Source organism: Eucyclogobius newberryi, unplaced genomic scaffold, assembly GCF_026437365.1.
Source record: "Eucyclogobius newberryi isolate DKJ021-1_F unplaced genomic scaffold, fEucNew1.0.hap1 SCAF_4, whole genome shotgun sequence".
Classification (NCBI taxonomy): domain Eukaryota; kingdom Metazoa; phylum Chordata; class Actinopteri; order Gobiiformes; family Gobiidae; genus Eucyclogobius; species Eucyclogobius newberryi.
Window position 1 is genome coordinate 43,478,191 of NW_027316056.1, and position 18,105 is coordinate 43,496,295.

General features: G+C 54.5%; 2 protein-coding genes across 2 annotated transcripts in view; one reads left to right on the forward strand and one right to left on the reverse strand.

The window, feature by feature from the left end:
• LOC140377479 (ras-related protein Rab-1A) overlaps positions 1-2,540 on the forward strand; it is a 13,689-nt gene extending 11,149 nt beyond the window's left edge. The window contains exons 5-6 of the mRNA XM_072462906.1: positions 1,714-1,845; positions 2,207-2,540. Of these exons, the coding sequence (XP_072319007.1) occupies positions 1,714-1,845; positions 2,207-2,404 (330 nt within the window). The 3' untranslated portion in view covers positions 2,405-2,540. The remainder of the gene's footprint in view (positions 1-1,713; positions 1,846-2,206) is intronic.
• Positions 1-18,105, reverse strand: part of LOC140377065 (uncharacterized) — a 224,078-nt gene that overhangs the window by 20,303 nt on the left and 185,670 nt on the right. The gene's annotated exons all lie outside the window — the stretch shown is intronic.

Genomic DNA, 18,105 nt, shown 5'->3' on the forward strand with positions numbered 1-18,105 from the left:
CTCTGCCCCTCCTCCTCCTCCTCACCCTCCTCTGCTCCTCTTCCTCTCCTCCTTTGCTCCTCCTCCCTCCTCCTCTGCTTCTCCTCCTCCTCCTCCCTCCTCCTCTGCTTCTCCTCTCTTCCTCCTCCCTCCTCCTCTGCTCCTCCTCCTCTCCTCCTCTGCTCCTCATCCTCTCCTCCTCTGCTCCTCTCCTCCTCCTCCTCCTCCCACCTCCTCTTCTCCCTCCTCCTCTGCTTCTCTCCTCTGCTCTCCTCCCTCCTCCTCTGCTCCTCCTCACCCTCCTCTCCTCCTCCTCCTCACCCTCCTCTGCTCCTCTTCCTCACCCTCCTCTGCTCCTCTTCCTCTCCTCCTCTGCTCCTCCTCCTCACCCTCCTCTGCTCCTCCTCCTCTCCTCCTCTGCTCCTCCTCCTCTGCCCCTCCTCTGCTCCTCTTCCTCTCCTCCTCCTCCTCACCCTCCTCTGCTCCTCCTCCTCTCCTCCTCTGCTCTTCCTCCTCCTCTGCTGCTCCTCCTCCTCCCTCCTCCTCTGCTCCTCCTCCTCTGCTCCTCTGCCCCTCCTCTGCTCTCCTCCCTCCTCCTCTGCTCCTCCTCACCCTCCTCTGCCCCTCCTCTCCTCCTCCTCCTCCTCTGCTCCTCTTCCTCTCCTCCTCTGCTCCTCCTCCTCACCCTCCTCTGCTCCTCCTCCTCTGGTCCTCCTCTTCCTCTCCTCCTCTGCTCCTCCTCCTCCTCTGCTCCTCCTCCCTCCTCCTCTGCTCCTCTTCCTCTCCTCCTCCCTCCTCCTCTGCTCCTCCTCCTCCCACCTCCTCTGCTCCTCCTCCCTCCTCCCACCTCCTCTGCTCCTCCTCCCTCCTCCTCTGCTCCTCCTCCTCCCCTCCTCTGCTCCTCCTCTGCTCCTCCTCTGCTCCTCCCTCCTCCTCTGCTCCTCCTCCTCCCTCCTCCTCTGCTCCTCTTCCTCTCCTCCTCCTCCCTCCTCCTCTGCTCCTCCTCCTCCTCCCTCCTCCTCTGCTCATCCTCCTCCTCCCTCCTCCTCTGCTCCTCCTCCTCTCCTCCTCCTGCTCCTCCCTCCTCCTCTGCTCCTCCTCCTCCCTCCTCCTCTGCTCCTCCTCTCCTCCTCCTGCTCCTCCCTCCTCCTCTGCTCCTCCTCCTCTCCTCCTGCTCCTCCCTCCTCCTCTCCTCCTCCTGCTCCTCCCTCCTCCTCTCCTCCTCCTGCTCCTCCCTCCTCCTCTCCTCCTCCTGCTCCTCCCTCCTCCTCTGCTCCTGCTCCTCCTCCCTCCTCCTCTGCTCCTCCTCTCCTCCTCTGCTCCTCCTCCTCTCCTCCTGCTCCTCCCTCCTCCTCTCCTCCTCCTGCTCCTCCCTCCTCCTCTGCTCCTCCTCCTCCCTCCTCCTCTGCTCCTCCTCTCCTCCTCCTGCTCCTCCCTCCTCCTCTGCTCCTCCTCCTCTCCTCCTGCTCCTCCCTCCTCCTCCTCTCCTCCTGCTCCTCCCTCCTCCTCTCCTCCTCCTGCTCCTCCCTCCTCCTCTCCTCCTCCTGCTCCTCCCTCCTCCTCTGCTCCTCCTCCTCTCCTCCTGCTCCTCCCTCCTCCTCCTCTCCTCCTGCTCCTCCCTCCTCCTGCTCCTCCCTCCTCCTCTCCTCCTCCTGCTCCTCCCTCCTCCTCTCCTCCTCCTGCTCCTCCCTCCTCCTCTGCTCCTCCTCCTCACCTCCTCCTGGTGTCTTGCAGGAGTCCTTTAATAACGTGAAGCAGTGGCTGCAGGAGATCGATCGTTACGCCAGTGAGAACGTGAACAAGCTGCTCGTGGGAAACAAGTGTGACCTGACCACCAAGAAGGTCGTGGACTACACCACTGCTAAGGTCAGAGGTCAGAGGTCAGAGCTGCAGGTCACGGGGGCAGAGGAGTCAGTTGTGTCCATAGCAGAGTTTTGAGGCCCAAGTTCATAGTTCTAAAGTTCAGAGCTTCTCTTTCATTTGTTTATAATATATTAAGTATTTGTCCAGATTGTTCATACTTTTAAATAGTTTATTATTCCCCCAATAATGTCCCACTATTTCACTGCACCAGCAGAAGAGCTCCACATGGGGGCGCTCTTGCGTGGGGGGCGCTCTTGCGTGGGGGGCACTCTTGCGTGGGGGGCGCTCTTGCGTGGGGGGCGCTCTTGCCTGGGGGGCACTCTTGTGTCGGTGTCTCCTGATCCAAACGCTCTTCTCGTTGCAGGAGTTCGCCGATAACCTGGGCATCCCGTTCCTGGAGACGAGTGCGAAGAGCGCCACCAACGTGGAGCAGGCCTTCATGACCATGGCAGCCGAGATCAAGAAGCGCATGGGCCCCGGGGCCACGGCGGGAAACGCAGAGAAGAGCAACGTAAAGATCCAGAGCAAACCAGTCCAGACCAGCTCTGGAGGCTGCTGCTGAAGACCGGACCCAACCGGACCCAACCGGACTGACCGCGGGAACACGGACTCCTCCTCTTTTTAACACTCTTTACACTTTGGATTAGATTCTTGTTTTTCTCATGTTTTCTCTGAATAAAAGACCAGAACCATCGAAATCCTGCTCAGGATTCACCCTCAGGTTTGTCTGACCCTGCCACGTTTCCACCTTCACTGTTAGCACTGGGTTAGCACTGGGTTAGCACTGGGTTAGCACTGGGTTAGCACTGGGTTGGCCCAGTGTTAGCACTGGGATAGCACTGGGTTAGCACTGGGTTAGCACAGTGTTAGCACTGGGATAGCACTGGGTTAGCACTGGGTTAGCACAGTGTTGGCCCAGTGTTAGCACTGGGATAGCCCGGGGTTAGCTGGAGGAGTAGCTGGAGGAGGAGGAGGAGCTAGAGGAGGAGGTGGAGCTGGAAACGCGGCTCTCTGTTTTTTTGTTGCTTCTTTCATTTGGGTCTGATTCCAAACGTCCTTTTAAACTGGAGCGTTTGTTTTTCGCTCGAGACGTCGTGGATTCCGTGGATTCCGTTGCCGTGGAGATTTTCTCTGGAGTCGCGGAGGGAAAGTCGCTTCAGGAAGAACCAAAGGTGTTTGTGTCTCGAGGCTAAAGCTGGACAAACAAACCAAATGCTAACGTGACTCTTATGTCATTAAATAAATAGAATCTTATGACTTTATTTCAGTGGATTATTGATTTAAGTATTTGAACTTTTCTTATTTGTGTCAGAAAATGCTTGGAAATGATCTTTAATACAAAAAATACAAACAGAATTGAAACATTAACACTTTACGCGTTCAGCACATGAACAAAGCGCCCGGGCGTTTAGCACAAGGTGAGACTCATGCGATGTCCAGGGGAGGGCCATGTCCAGGTGAGACAAGGCCCATGTCCAGGTGAGACCAGGCCCATGTCCAGGTGAGACAAGGGCCATGTCCAGGTGAGACGAGGGCCATGTCCAGGTGAGACAAGGCCCATGTCCAGGTGAGACCAGGCCCATGTCCAGGTGAGACAAGGGCCATGTCCAGGTGAGACGAGGGCCATGTCCAGGTGAGACAAAGGCCATGTCCAGGTGAGACTCATGCGATGTCCAGGCGAGGGCCATGTCCAGGTGAGACGAGGGCCATGTCCAGGTGAGACGAGGGCCATGTCCAGGTGAGACGAGGGCCATGTCCAGGTGAGACGAGGGCCATGTCCAGGTGAGACTCATGCGATGTCCAGGCGAGGGCCATGTCCAGGTGAGACGAGGGCCATGTCCAGGTGAGACGAGGGCCATGTCCAGGTGAGACGAGGGCCATGTCCAGGTGAGACTCATGCGATGTCCAGGCGAGGGCCATGTCCAGGTGAGACGAGGGCCATGTCCAGGTGAGACGAGGGCCATGTCCAGGTGAGACGAGGGCCATGTCCAGGTGAGACGAGGGCCATGTCCAGGTGAGACTCATGCGATGTCCAGGCGAGACTCATGCGATGTCCAGGCGAGGGCCATGTCCAGGTGAGACGAGGGCCATGTCCAGGTGAGACTCATGCGATGTCCAGGCGAGGGCCATGTCCAGGTGAGACGGGGCCCATGTCCAGGTGAGACGAGGCCCATGTCCAGGCGAAGCCCATGTCCAGGTGAGACGAGGCCCATGTCCAGGTGAGACGAGGCCCATGTCCAGGTGAGACGAGGCCCATGTCCAGGTGAGACGAGGCCCATGTCCAGGCGAGACGAGGGCCATGTCCAGACGAGACGAGGGCCATGTCCAGGCGAGACGAGGCCCATGTCCAGGCGAGACGAGGCCCATGTCCAGGCGAGACGAGGCCCATGTCCAGGCGAGACGAGGCCCATGTCCAGGCGAGACGAGGCCCATGTCCAGGCGAGGCCCATGTCCAGGTGAGACGAGGCCCATGTCCAGGCGAGGCCCATGTCCAGGCGAGACGATGTCCAGGCGAGACGATGCCCATGTCCAGGCGAGACGATGCCCATGTCCAGGTGAGACGAATGCGATGTCCAGGCGAGGGCCATGTCCAGGTGAGACGAGGCCCATGTCCAGGTGAGACGAGGCCCATGTCCAGGTGAGACGAGGCCCATGTCCAGGTGAGACGAGGCCCATGTCCAGGTGAGAAGAGGGCCATGTCCAGGTGAGACGAGGGCCATGTCCAGGCGAGGGCCATGTCCAGGTGAGACGAGGCCCATGTCCAGGTGAGACGAGGCCCATGTCCAGGCGAGACGAGGCCCATGTCCAGGCGAGACGAGGGCCATGTCCAGACGAGACGAGGGCCATGTCCAGGCGAGACGAGGCCCATGTCCAGGCGAGACGAGGCCCATGTCCAGGCGAGACGAGGCCCATGTCCAGAAGAGACGAGGGTCAATGTCCAGAAGAGACGAGGGTCATGTCCAGGCGAGACGAGGGCCATGTCCAGGCGAGACGAGGCCCATGTCCAGGCGAGACGAGGCCCATGTCCAGGCGAGACGAGGGCCATGTCCAGGCGGGACGAGGCCCATGTCCAGGCGAGACGAGGCCCATGTCCAGGCGAGACGAGGCCCATGTCCAGGCGAGACGAGGCCCATGTCCAGGCGAGACGAGGCCCATGTCCAGGTGAGACGAGGCCCATGTCCAGACGAGGCCCATGTCCAGGCGAGGCCCATGTCCAGGCGAGACGAGGCCCATGTCCAGGCGAGACGAGGCCCATGTCCAGGCGAGACGAGGCCCATGTCCAGGCGAGACGAGGCCCATGTCCAGGCGAGACGAGGGCCATGTCCAGGCGAGACGAGGGCCATGTCCAGGTGAGGCGAGGCCCTGAGACGAGGGCCATGTCCAGGCGAGACGAGGCCCATGTCCAGGCGAGACGAGGCCCATGTCCAGGCGAGACGAGGCCCATGTCCAGGTGAGACGAGGCCCATGTCCAGGTGAGACGAGGGCCATGTCCAGGTGAGGCGAGGGCCATGTCCAGGTGAGGCGAGGCCCTGAGACGAGGGCCATGTCCAGGCGAGACGAGGGCCATGTCCAGGCGAGACGAGGGCCATGTCCAGGCGAGACGAGGCCCATGTCCAGGCGAGACGAGGCCCATGTCCAGGCGAGACGAGGCCCATGTCCAGGCGAGACGAGGCCCATGTCCAGGTGAGGCCCATGTCCAGGCGAGACGAGGCCCATGTCCAGGCGAGACGAGGCCCATGTCCAGGCGAGGCGAGGCCCATGTCCAGGCGAGGCGAGGGCCATGTCCAGGCGAGGCGAGGGCCATGTCCAGGCGAGGCGAGGGCCATGTCCAGGCGAGACGAGGGCCATGTCCAGGCGAGACGAGGGCCATGTCCAGGCGAGACGAGGCCCATGTCCAGGCGAGACGAGGCCCATGTCCAGGCGAGACGAGGCCCATGTCCAGGCGAGACGAGGCCCATGTCCAGGCGAGACGAGGGCCATGTCCAGGCGAGACGAGGGCCATGTCCAGGTGAGGCGAGGCCCTGAGACGAGGGCCATGTCCAGGCGAGACGAGGGCCATGTCCAGGTGAGGCCCATGTCCAGGCGAGACGAGGCCCATGTCCAGGCGAGACGAGGCCCATGTCCAGGCGAGACGAGGCCCATGTCCAGGCGAGACGAGGCCCATGTCCAGGCGAGACTCATGCGATGTCCAGGCGAGGGCCATGTCCAGGTGAGACTCATGCGATGTCCAGGCGAGGGCCATGTCCAGGTGAGACGAGGCCCATGTCCAGGTGAGACGAGGCCCATGTCCAGGCGAAGCCCATGTCCAGGTGAGACGAGGCCCATGTCCAGGTGAGACGAGGCCCATGTCCAGGTGAGACGAGGCCCATGTCCAGGTGAGAAGAGGGCCATGTCCAGGTGAGACGAGGGCCATGTCCAGGCGAGGGCCATGTCCAGGTGAGACGAGGCCCATGTCCAGGCGAGACGAGGGCCATGTCCAGACGAGACGAGGGCCATGTCCAGACGAGACGAGGGCCATGTCCAGGCGAGACGAGGCCCATGTCCAGGCGAGACGAGGCCCATGTCCAGGCGAGACGAGGCCCATGTCCAGGCGAGACGAGGCCCATGTCCAGGCGAGACGAGGCCCATGTCCAGACGAGGCCCATGTCCAGGCGAGGCCCATGTCCAGGCGAGGCCCATGTCCAGGCGAGACGAGGCCCATGTCCAGGCGAGACGAGGCCCATGTCCAGGCGAGACGAGGCCCATGTCCAGGCGAGACGAGGGCCATGTCCAGGTGAGGCGAGGCCCTGAGACGAGGGCCATGTCCAGGCGAGACGAGGGCCATGTCCAGGCGAGACGAGGGCCATGTCCAGGCGAGACGAGGGCCATGTCCAGGCGAGACGAGGCCCATGTCCAGGCGAGACGAGGCCCATGTCCAGGCGAGACGAGGCCCATGTCCAGGCGAGACGAGGCCCGGGCGTCAGTGGAGAACGCTCGACTCGATCATTCTTTTGTTTCATTCTAAAAAGTGTTTTTCTGTCAAAAGTATATTTTATATTTTAATCTCTAAAGTCAAAAGATTGAACGTCTTAAAATAAAACGACATCAAGTTTAATTCATGAGGATTTTCCACTTAGCTCGCTTCTGACCTTAGCTCGCTTCTGACGTTAGCTGGCTTCTGACGTTAGCTCGCTTCTGACGTTAGCTCACTTCTGCTGTTAGCTCGCTTCTGACCTTAGCTCGCTTCTGACGTTAGCTGGCTTCTGACGTTAGCTCGCTTCTGACGTTAGCTCACTTCTGCTGTTAGCTCGCTTCTGACCTTAGCTCGCTTCTGACGTTAGCTGGCTTCTGACGTTAGCTCGCTTCTGCTGTTAGCTGGCTTCTGACGTTAGCTCGCTTCTGCTGTTAGCTGGCTTCTGACGTTAGCTCGCTTCTGACGTTAGCTGGCTTCTGACGTTAGCTCACTTCTGCTGTTAGCTCGCTTCTGACCTTAGCTCGCTTCTGACGTTAGCTGGCTTCTGACGTTAGCTCGCTTCTGCTGTTAGCTGGCTTCTGACGTTAGCTCGCTTCTGCTGTTAGCTGGCTTCTGACGTTAGCTCGCTTCTGACGTTAGCTGGCTTCTGACGTTAGCTCACTTCTGCTGTTAGCTCGCTTCTGACCTTAGCTCGCTTCTGACGTTAGCTGGCTTCTGACGTTAGCTCGCTTCTGCTGTTAGCTGGCTTCTGACGTTAGCTCGCTTCTGCTGTTAGCTTGCTTCTGACGTTAGCTCGCTTCTGACGATAGCTCACTTCTGCTGTTAGCTCACTTCTGACCTTAGCTCGCTTCTGACGTTAGCTCACTTCTGACGTTAGCTGGCTTCTGACGTTAGCTCACTTCTGCTGTTAGCTCGCTTCTGACCTTAGCTCGCTTCTGACGTTAGCTGGCTTCTGACGTTAGCTCGCTTCTGCTGTTAGCTGGCTTCTGACGTTAGCTCGCTTCTGCTGTTAGCTTGCTTCTGACGTTAGCTCGCTTCTGACGTTAGCTCGCTTCTGCTGTTAGCTCACTTCTGACGTTAGCTCACTTCTGACGTTAGCTCACTTCTGACGTTACTGCTGTTAGCTCGCTTCTGACGTTAGCTCGCTTCTGACGTTAGCTCGCTTCTGACGTTAGCTCGCTTCTGACGTTAGCTCGCTTCTGCTGTTAGCTCGCTTCTGACGTTAACTGGCTTCAGACGTTAGCTCGCTTCTGACGTTAGCTCGCTTCTGACGTTAGCTCGCTTCTGCTGTTAGCTCGCTTCTGACGTTAGCTCGCTTCTGACGTTAGCTCGCTTCTGCTGTTAACTCGCTTCTGACGTTAGCTCGCTTCTGACGTTAGCTCGCTTCTGACGTTAGCTCGCTTCTGCTGTTAGCTCGCTTCTGATGTTAACTCGCTTCTGCTCTTGGCTCGCTTCTGACGTTAGCTCACTTCTGACGTTAGCTCACTTCTGCTGTTAGCTCACTTCTGACGTTAGCTCACTTCTGACGTTAGCTCACTTCTGACGTTAGCTCACTTCTGACGTTAGCTCACTTCTGCTGTTAGCTCACTACTGCTGTTAGCTCGCTTCTGACGTTAGCTCACTTCTGCTGTTAGCTCGCTTCTGACGATAGCTCACTTCTGCTGTTAGCTCACTTCTGACTTTAGCTCACTTCTGACGTTAGCTCAGTTCTGCTGTTAGCTCGCTTCTGACGATAGCTCACTTCTGCTGTTAGCTCCCTTCTGACCTTAGCTCGCTTCTGACGTTAGCTCACTTCTGACGTTAGCTCGCTTCTGACCTTAGCTCGCTTCTGACGTTAGCTGGCTTCTGACGTTAGCTCGCTTCTGCTGTTAGCTGGCTTCTGACGTTAGCTCGCTTCTGCTGTTAGCTTGCTTCTGACGTTAGCTCGCTTCTGACGTTAGCTCGCTTCTGCTGTTAGCTCACTTCTGACGTTAGCTCGCTTCTGACGTTACTGCTGTTAGCTCGCTTCTGACGTTAGCTCGCTTCTGACGTTAGCTCACTTCTGCTGTTAGCTCGCTTCTGACCTTAGCTCGCTTCTGACGTTAGCTGGCTTCTGACGTTAGCTCGCTTCTGCTGTTAGCTGGCTTCTGACGTTAGCTCGCTTCTGCTGTTAGCTTGCTTCTGACGTTAGCTCGCTTCTGACGTTAGCTCGCTTCTGCTGTTAGCTCACTTCTGACGTTAGCTCGCTTCTGACGTTACTGCTGTTAGCTCGCTTCTGACGTTAGCTCGCTTCTGACGTTAGCCCGCTTCTGATGTTAGCTCACTTCTGCTGTTAGCTCGCTTCTGACGTTAGCTCGCTTCTGACGCTAGCGCGCTTCTGACGTCAGCTCACTTCTCAAGTTAGCTCACTTCTCAAGTTAGCTCACTTCTGCTGTTAGCTCGCTTCTGACGTTGGCTAACTTCTGAAGTTAGCTCACTTCTGACGTTAGCTCACTTCTGCTGTTAGCTCGCTTCTGACGTTAACTGGCTTCAGACGTTAGCTCACTTCTGACGTTAGCTCGCTTCTGACGTTAGCTCGCTTCTGCTGTTAGCTCGCTTCTGACGTTAGCTCGCTTCTGACGTTAGCTCGCTTCTGCTGTTAACTCGCTTCTGACGTTAGCTCGCTTCTGCTGTTAACTCGCTTCTGACGTTAGCTCGCTTCTGACGTTAGCTCGCTTCTGACGTTAGCTCGCTTCTGCTGTTAGCACGCTTCTGACGTTAGCTCGCTTCTGACGTTAGCTCACTTCTGACGTTAGCTCACTTCTGCTGTTAGCTCGCTTCTGACGTTAACTGGCTTCAGACGTTAGCTCACTTCTGACGTTAGCTCACTTCTGCTGTTAGCTCGCTTCTGACGTTAGCTCGCTTCTGACGTTAGCTCACTTCTGACGTTAGCTAGCTTCTGCTGTTAACTCGCTTCTGCTCGCTTCTGACGTTAGCTTGCTTCTGACGTTAGCTCGCTTCTGCTGTTAGCTCGCTTCTGCTGTTAGCTCGCTTCTGCTGTTAGCTCGCTTCTGCTGTTAGCTCGCTTCTGACGTTAGCTCGCTTCTGCTGTTAGCTCGCTTCTGCTCGCTTCTGACGTTAGCTCGCTTCTGCTGTTAGCTCGCTTCTGCTGTTAGCTCGCTTCTGACGTTAGCTCGCTTCTGACGTTAGCTCGCTTCTGACGTTAGCTCACTTCTGCTGTTAGCTCGCTTCTGACGTTAGCGCGCTTCTGCTCTTAGCTCGCTTCTGCTCTTAGCTCGCTTCTGACGTTAGCTCACTTCTGACGTTAGCTCACTTCTGCTGTTAGCTCGCTTCTGATGTTAACTCGCTTCTGCTCTTGGCTCGCTTCTGACGTTAGCTCACTTCTGACGTTAGCTCACTTCTGCTGTTAGCTCACTTCTGACCTTAGCTCGCTTCTGACGTTAGCTCACTTCTGACGTTAGCTCACTTCTGACGTTAGCTGGCTTCTGACGTTAGCTCACTTCTGCTGTTAGCTCGCTTCTGACCTTAGCTCGCTTCTGACGTTAGCTGGCTTCTGACGTTAGCTCGCTTCTGCTGTTAGCTGGCTTCTGACGTTAGCTCGCTTCTGCTGTTAGCTTGCTTCTGACGTTAGCTCGCTTCTGACGTTAGCTCGCTTCTGCTGTTAGCTCACTTCTGACGTTAGCTCGCTTCTGACGTTACTGCTGTTAGCTCGCTTCTGACGTTAGCTCGCTTCTGACGTTGGCCCGCTTCTGACGTTAGCTCACTTCTGCTGTTAGCTCGCTTCTGACGTTAGCTCGCTTCTGACGCTAGCGCGCTTCTGACGTCAGCTCACTTCTGACGTTAGCTCGCTTCTGCTTTTAGCTCGCTTCTGCTGTTAGCTCGCTTCTGCTGTTAGCTCGCTTCTGACGTTAGCTCACTTCTCAAGTTAGCTCACTTCTCAAGTTAGCTCACTTCTGCTGTTAGCTCGCTTCTGACGTTGGCTAACTTCTGAAGTTAGCTCACTTCTGACGTTAGCTCACTTCTGCTGTTAGCTCGCTTCTGACGTTAACTGGCTTCAGACGTTAGCTCACTTCTGACGTTAGCTCGCTTCTGACGTTAGCTCGCTTCTGCTGTTAGCTCGCTTCTGACGTTAGCTCGCTTCTGACGTTAGCTCGCTTCTGCTGTTAACTCGCTTCTGACGTTAGCTCGCTTCTGCTTTTAACTCGCTTCTGACGTTAGCTCGCTTCTGACGTTAGCTCGCTTCTGACGTTAGCTCGCTTCTGCTGTTAGCACGCTTCTGACGTTAGCTCGCTTCTGACGTTAGCTCACTTCTGACGTTAGCTCGCTTCTGCTGTTAGCTCGCTTCTGACATTAACTGGCTTCAGACGTTAGCTCATTTCTGACGTTAGCTCACTTCTGCTGTTAGCTCGCTTCTGACGTTAGCTCGCTTCTGACGTTAGCTCACTTCTGACGTTAGCTAGCTTCTGCTGTTAACTCGCTTCTGCTCGCTTCTGACGTTAGCTTGCTTCTGACGTTAGCTCGCTTCTGCTGTTAGCTCGCTTCTGCTGTTAGCTCGCTTCTGCTGTTAGCTCGCTTCTGCTGTTAGCTCGCTTCTGACGTTAGCTCGCTTCTGCTGTTAGCTCGCTTCTGCTCGCTTCTGACGTTAGCTCGCTTCTGCTGTTAGCTCGCTTCTGCTGTTAGCTCGCTTCTGACGTTAGCTCGCTTCTGACGTTAGCTCGCTTCTGACGTTAGCTCACTTCTGCTGTTAGCTCGCTTCTGACGTTAGCGCGCTTCTGCTCTTAGCTCGCTTCTGACGTTAGCTCACTTCTGACGTCAGCTCACTTCTGCTGTTAGCTCGCTTCTGATGTTAACTCGCTTCTGCTCTTGGCTCGCTTCTGACGTTAGCTCACTTCTGACGTTAGCTCACTTCTGCTGTTAGCTCACTTCTGACGTTAGCTCACTTCTGACGTTAGCTCACTTCTGCTGTTAGCTCACTTCTGCTGTTAGCTCACTTCTGACGTTAGCTCACTTCTGCTGTTAGCTCACTTCTGACTTTAGCTCACTTCTGACGTTAGCTCACTTCTGCTCTTAGCTCGCTTCTGACGTTAGCTCACTTCTGACGTTAGCTCACTTCTGCTGTTAGCTCGCTTCTGATGTTAACTCGCTTCTGCTCTTGGCTCGCTTCTGACGTTAGCTCACTTCTGACGTTAGCTCACTTCTGCTGTTAGCTCACTTCTGACGTTAGCTCACTTCTGACGTTAGCTCACTTCTGCTGTTAGCTCACTTCTGCTGTTAGCTCACTTCTGACGTTAGCTTACTTCTGCTGTTAGCTCACTTCTGACTTTAGCTCACTTCTGACGTTAGCTCACTTCTGCTGTTAGCTCACTTCTGACCTTAGCTCGCTTCTGACGTTAGCTCACTCCTGACGTTAGCTAATTTCTGACGTTAGCTGGCTTCTGACGTTAGCTCACTTCTGCTGTTAGCTCGCTTCTGACCTTAGCTCGCTTCTGACGTTAGCTGGCTTCTGACGTTAGCTCGCTTCTGCTGTTAGCTGGCTTCTGACGTTAGCTCGCTTCTGCTGTTAGCTTACTTCTGACGTTAGCTCGCTTGTGCTGTTAGCTGGCTTCTGACGTTAGCTCACTTCTGCTGTTAGCTCGCTTCTGCTGTTAGCTCGCTTCTGACGTTAGCTCGCTTCTGACGTTAGCGCGCTTCTGACGTCAGCTCACTTCTGACGTTAGCTCGCTTCTGCTTTTAGCTCGCTTCTGCTGTTAGCTCGCTTCTGACGTTAGCTCACTTCTGCTGTTAGCTCACTTCTCAAGTTAGCTCACTTCTGCTGTTAGCTCGCTTCTGACGTTGGCTAACTTCTGACGTTAGCTCACTTCTCAAGTTAGCTCACTTCTGCTGTTAGCTCGCTTCTGACGTTGGCTAACTTCTGACGTTCGCTCACTTCTGACGTTAGCTCACTTCTGCTGTTAGCTCGCTTCTGACGTTAACTGGCTTCAGACGTTAGCTCACTTCTGACGTTAGCTCGCTTCTGACGTTAGCTCACTTCTGCTGTTAGCTCGCTTCTGATGTTAACTCGCTTCTGCTCTTGGCTCGCTTCTGACGTTAGCTCGCTTCTGACGTTAGCTCACTTCTGCTGTTAGCTCACTTCTGACGTTAGCTCACTTCTGCTGTTAGCTCACTTCTGCTGTTAGCTCACTTCTGCTGTTAGCTCGCTTCTGACGTTAGCTCACTTCTGACTTTAGCTCACTTCTGACGTTAGCTCACTTCTGCTGTTAGCTCGCATCTGACGTTAGCTCACTTCTGACCTTAGCTCGCTTCTGACGTTAGCTCACTTCTGACGTTAGCTCACTTCGGACGTTAGCTGGCTTCTGACGTTAGCTCACTTCTGCTGTTAGCTCGCTTCTGACCTTAGCTCGCTTCTGACGTTAGCTGGCTTCTGACGTTAGCTCGCTTCTGCTGTTAGCTGGCTTCTGACGTTAGCTCGCTTCTGCTGTTAGCTTGCTTCTGACGTTAGCTCGCTTCTGACGTTAGTTCGCTTCTGCTTTTAGCTCACTTCTGACATTAGCTCACTTCTGACGTTACTGCTGTTAGCTCGCTTCTGACGTTAGCTCACTTCTGACGTTAGCGCACTTCTGACGTCAGCTCACTTCTGCTGTTAGCTCGCTTCTGCTTTTAGCTCGCTTCTGCTGTTAGCTCGCTTCTGCTGTTTGCTCGCTTCTGACGTTAGCTCACTTCTGCTGTTAGCTCACTTCTCAAGTTAGCTCACTTCTGCTGTTAGCTCGCTTCTGACGTTGGCTAACTTCTGACGTTAGCTCACTTCTGACGTTAGCTCACTTCTGCTGTTAGCTCGCTTCTGACGTTAACTGGCTTCAGACGTTAGCTCACTTCTGACGTTAGCTCGCTTCTGACGTTAGCTCGCTTCTGCTGTTAGCTCGCTTCTGACGTTAGCTCGCTTCTGACGTTAGCTCGCTTCTGCTGTTAACTCGCTTCTGACGTTAGCTCGCTTCTGACGTTAGCTCGCTTCTGACGTTAGCTCGCTTCTGCTGTTAACTCGCTTCTGACGTTAGCTCGCTTCTGCTGTTAGCTCGCTTCTGACGTTAGCTCACTTCTGACGTTAGCTCACTTCTGCTGTTAGCTCGCTTCTGACGTTAACTGGCTTCAGACGTTAGCTCACTTCTGACGTTAGCTCACTTCTGACGTTAGCTCACTTCTGCTGTTAGCTCGCTTCTGACGTTAGCTCACTTCTGATGTTAGCTCGCTTCTGCTGTTAACTCGCTTCTGCTCGCTTCTGACGTTAGCTCGCTTCTGACGTTAGCTCGCTTCTGACGTTAGCTCGCTTCTGCTGTTAGCTCGCTTCTGCTCGCTTCTGACGTTAGCTTGTTTCTGCTGTTAGCTCGCTTCTGCTCGCTTCTGCTGTTAGCTCGCTTCTGATGTTAGCTCGCTTCTGATGTTAGCTCGCTTCTGCTGTTAGCTCGCTTCTGCCGTTAGCTCGCTTCTGACGTTAGCTTGCTTCTGCTCGCTTCTGACGTTAGCTCGCTTCTGACGTTAGCTCGCTTCTGCTGTTAGCTCGCTTCTGACGTTAGCTCGCTTCTGACGTTAGCTCACTTCTGACGTTAGCTCGCTTCTGCCGTTAGCTCGCTTCTGACGTTAGCTTGCTTCTGCTCGCTTCTGACGTTGGCTCGCTTCTGACGTTGGCTCGCTTCTGCTGTTAGCTCGCTTCTGCTGTTAGCTCGCTTCTGACGTTAGCTCGCTTCTGACGTTAGCTCGCTTCTGACGTTAGCTCACTTCTGCTGTTAGCTCGCTTCTGACGTTAGCGCGCTTCTGCTCTTAGCTCGCTTCTGACTTTAGCTCGCTTCTGATGTTAACTCGCTTCTGCTGTTAGCTCGCTTCTGACGTTAGCTCACTTCTGCTGTTAGCTCACTTCTGATGTTAGCTCACTTCTGACTTTAGCTCACTTCTGACTTTAGCTCACTTCTGACATTAGCTCACTTCTGCTGTTAGCTCACTTCTGCTGTTAGCTCACTTCTGACGTTAGCTCACTTCTGCTGTTAGCTCGCTTCTGACGTTAGCTCACTTCTGACTTTAGCTCACTTCTGACGTTAGCTCACTTCTGCTGTTAGCTCGCTTCTGACGATAGCTCACTTCTTCTGTTAGCTCACTTCTGACCTTAGCTCGCTTCTGACGTTAGCTCACTTCTGCTGTTAGCTCGCTTCTGACCTTAGCTCGCTTCTGACGTTAGCTGGCTTCTGACGTTAGCTCGCTTCTGCTGTTAGCTGGCTTCTGACGTTAGCTCGCTTCTGCTGTTAGCTTGCTTCTGACGTTAGCTCGCTTCTGACGTTAGCTCGCTTCTGCTGTTAGCTCACTTCTGACATTAGCTCACTTCTGACGTTAGCTCACTTCTGACGTTACTGCTGTTAGCTCGCTTCTGACGTTAGCTCGCTTCTGACGTTAGCTCGCTTCTGACGTTAGCTCACTTCTGCTGTTAGCTCGCTTCTGACGTTAGCTCGCTTCTGACGTTAGCGCGCTTCTGACGTCAGCTCACTTCTGACGTTAGCTCGCTTCTGCTTTTAGCTCGCTTCTGCTGTTAGCTCGCTTCTGCTGTTAGCTCGCTTCTGACGTTAGCTCGCTTCTGCTTTTAGCTCGCTTCTGACGTTAACTGGCTTCAGACGTTAGCTCACTTCTGATGTTAGCTCGCTTCTGACGTTAGCCTGCTACTGCTGTTAGCTCGCTTCTGACGTTAGCTCGCTTCTGCTGTTAGCTCGCTTCTGATGTTAGCTCGCTTCTGATGTTAGCTCGCTTCTGCTGTTAGCTCGCTTCTGCCGTTAGCTCGCTTCTGCCGTTAGCTCGCTTCTGACGTTAGCTTGCTTCTGCTCGCTTCTGACGTTAGCTCGCTTCTGACGTTAGCTCGCTTCTGCTGTTAACTCGATTCTGACGTTAGCTCGCTTCTGATGTTAGCTCGCTTCTGACGTTAGCTCGCTTCTGCTGTTAACTCGCTTCTGACGTTAGCTCGCTTCTGACGTTAGCTCGCTTCTGCTGTTAGCTCGCTTCTGATGTTAACTCGCTTCTGCTCTTGGCTCGCTTCTGACGTTAGCTCACTTCTGACGTTAGCTCACTTCTGACGTTAGCTCACTTCTGACGTTAGCTCACTTCTGCTGTTAGCTCACTTCTGCTGTTAGCTCACTTCTGACGTTAGCTCACTACTGCTCTTAGCTCGCTTCTGACGTTAGCTCACTTCTGCTGTTAGCTCGCTTCTGACGATAGCTCACTTCTGCTGTTAGCTCACTTCTGACTTTAGCTCGCTTCTGACGTTAGCTCACTTCTGCTGTTAGCTCGCTTCTGACGATAGCTCACTTCTGCTGTTAGCTCACTTCTGACCTAACCTCGCTTCTGACGTTAGCTCACTTCTGACGTTAGCTCGCTTCTGACGTTAGCTGGCTTCTGACGTTAGCTGGCTTCTGACGTTAGCTCACTTCTGCGTTTAGCTCGCTTCTGACCTTAGCTCGCTTCTGACGTTAGCTGGCTTCTGACGTTAGCTCGCTTCTGCTGTTAGCTTGCTTCTGACGTTAGCTCGCTTCTGACGTTAGCTCGCTTCTGACGTTAGCTCGCTTCTGCTGTTAGCTCACTTCTGACGTTAGCTCACTTCTGACGTTACTGCTGTTAGCTAGCTTCTGACGTTAGCTCGCTTCTGACGTTAGCTCGCTTCTGCTTTTAGCTCGCTTCTGCTGTTAGCTCGCTTCTGCTGTTAGCTCGCTTCTGACGTTAGCTCACTTCTCAAGTTAGCTCACTTCTCAAGTTAGCTCACTTCTGCTGTTAGCTCGCTTCTGACGTTAACTGGCTTCAGACGTTAGTTCACTTCTGACGTTAGCTCACTTCTGACGTTAGCTCGCTTCTGACGTTAGCTCGCTTCTGCTGTTAGCTCGCTTCTGCTGTTAGCTCGCTTCTGACGTTAGCTCGCTTCTGACGTTAGCTCGCTTCTGCTGTTAACTCGCTTCTGACGTTAGCTCGCTTCTGACGTTAGCTCGCTTCTGCTGTTAGCTCGCTTCTGACGTTAGCTCACTTCTGACGTTAGCTCACTTCTGCTGTTAGCTCGCTTCTGACGTTAACTAGCTTCAGACGTTAGCTCACTTCTGACGTAAGCTCACTTCTGACGTTAGCTCACTTCTGCTGTTAGCTCGCTTCTGACGTTAGCTCGCTTCTGACGTTAGCTCCCTTCTGACGTTAGCTCGCTTCTGCTGTTAACTCGCTTCTGCTCGCTTCTGACGTTAGATTGCTTCTGACGTTAGCTCGCTTCTGCTGTTAGCTCGCTTCTGCTCGCTTCTGACGTTAGCTCGCTTCTGCTGTTAGCTCGCTTCTGCTGTTAGCTCGCTTCTGCTGTTAGCTCGCTTCTGACGTTAGCTTGCTTCTGCTGTTAGCTCGCTTCTGCTCGCTTCTGACGTTAGCTCGCTTCTGCTGTTAGCTCGCTTCTGACGTTAGCTCGCTTCTGACGTTAGCTCGCTTCTGACGTTAGCTCACTTCTGCTGTTAGCTCGCTTCTGACGTTAGCGCGCTTCTGCTCTTAGCTCGCTTCTGACGTAAGCTCACTTCTGATGTTAGCTCACTTCTGCTGTTAGCTCGCTTCTGATTTTAACTCGCTTCTGCTCTTGGCTCGCTTCTGACGTTAGCTCACTTCTGACGTTAGCTCACTTCTGACGTTAGCTCACTTCTGACGTTAGCTCACTTCTGCTGTTAGCTCACTTCTGACGTTAGCTCACTTCTTCTGTTAGCTCACTTCTGACTTTAGCTCACTTCTGCTGTTAGCTCGCTTCTGACGATAGCTCACTTCTGCTGTTAGGTCACTTCTGACCTTAGCTCGCTTCTGACGTTAGCTCACTTCTGACGTTAGCTCACTTCTGACGTTAGCTGGCTTCTGACGTTAGCTCACTTCTGCTGTTAGCTCGCTTCTGACCTTAGCTCGCTTCTGACGTTATCTGGCTTCTGACGTTAGCTCGCTTTTGCTGTTAGCTGGCTTCTGACGTTAGCTCGCTTCTGCTGTTAGCTTGCTTCTGACGTTAGCTCGCTTCTGACGTTAGCTCGCTTCTGCTGTTAGCTCACTTCTGACGTTAGCTCACTTCTGACGTTAGCTCACTTCTGACGTTACTGCTGTTAGCTCGCTTCTGACGTTAGCTCGCTTCTGACGTTAGCTCGCTTCTGACGTTAGCTCACTTCTGCTGTTAGCTCGCTTCTGAAGTTAGCTCGCTTCTGACGTTAGCGCGCTTCTGCTTTTAGCTCGCTTCTGCTCTTAGCTCGCTTCTGCTGTTAGCTCGCTTCTGACGTTAGCTCACTTCTGCTGTTAGCTCACTTCTCTAG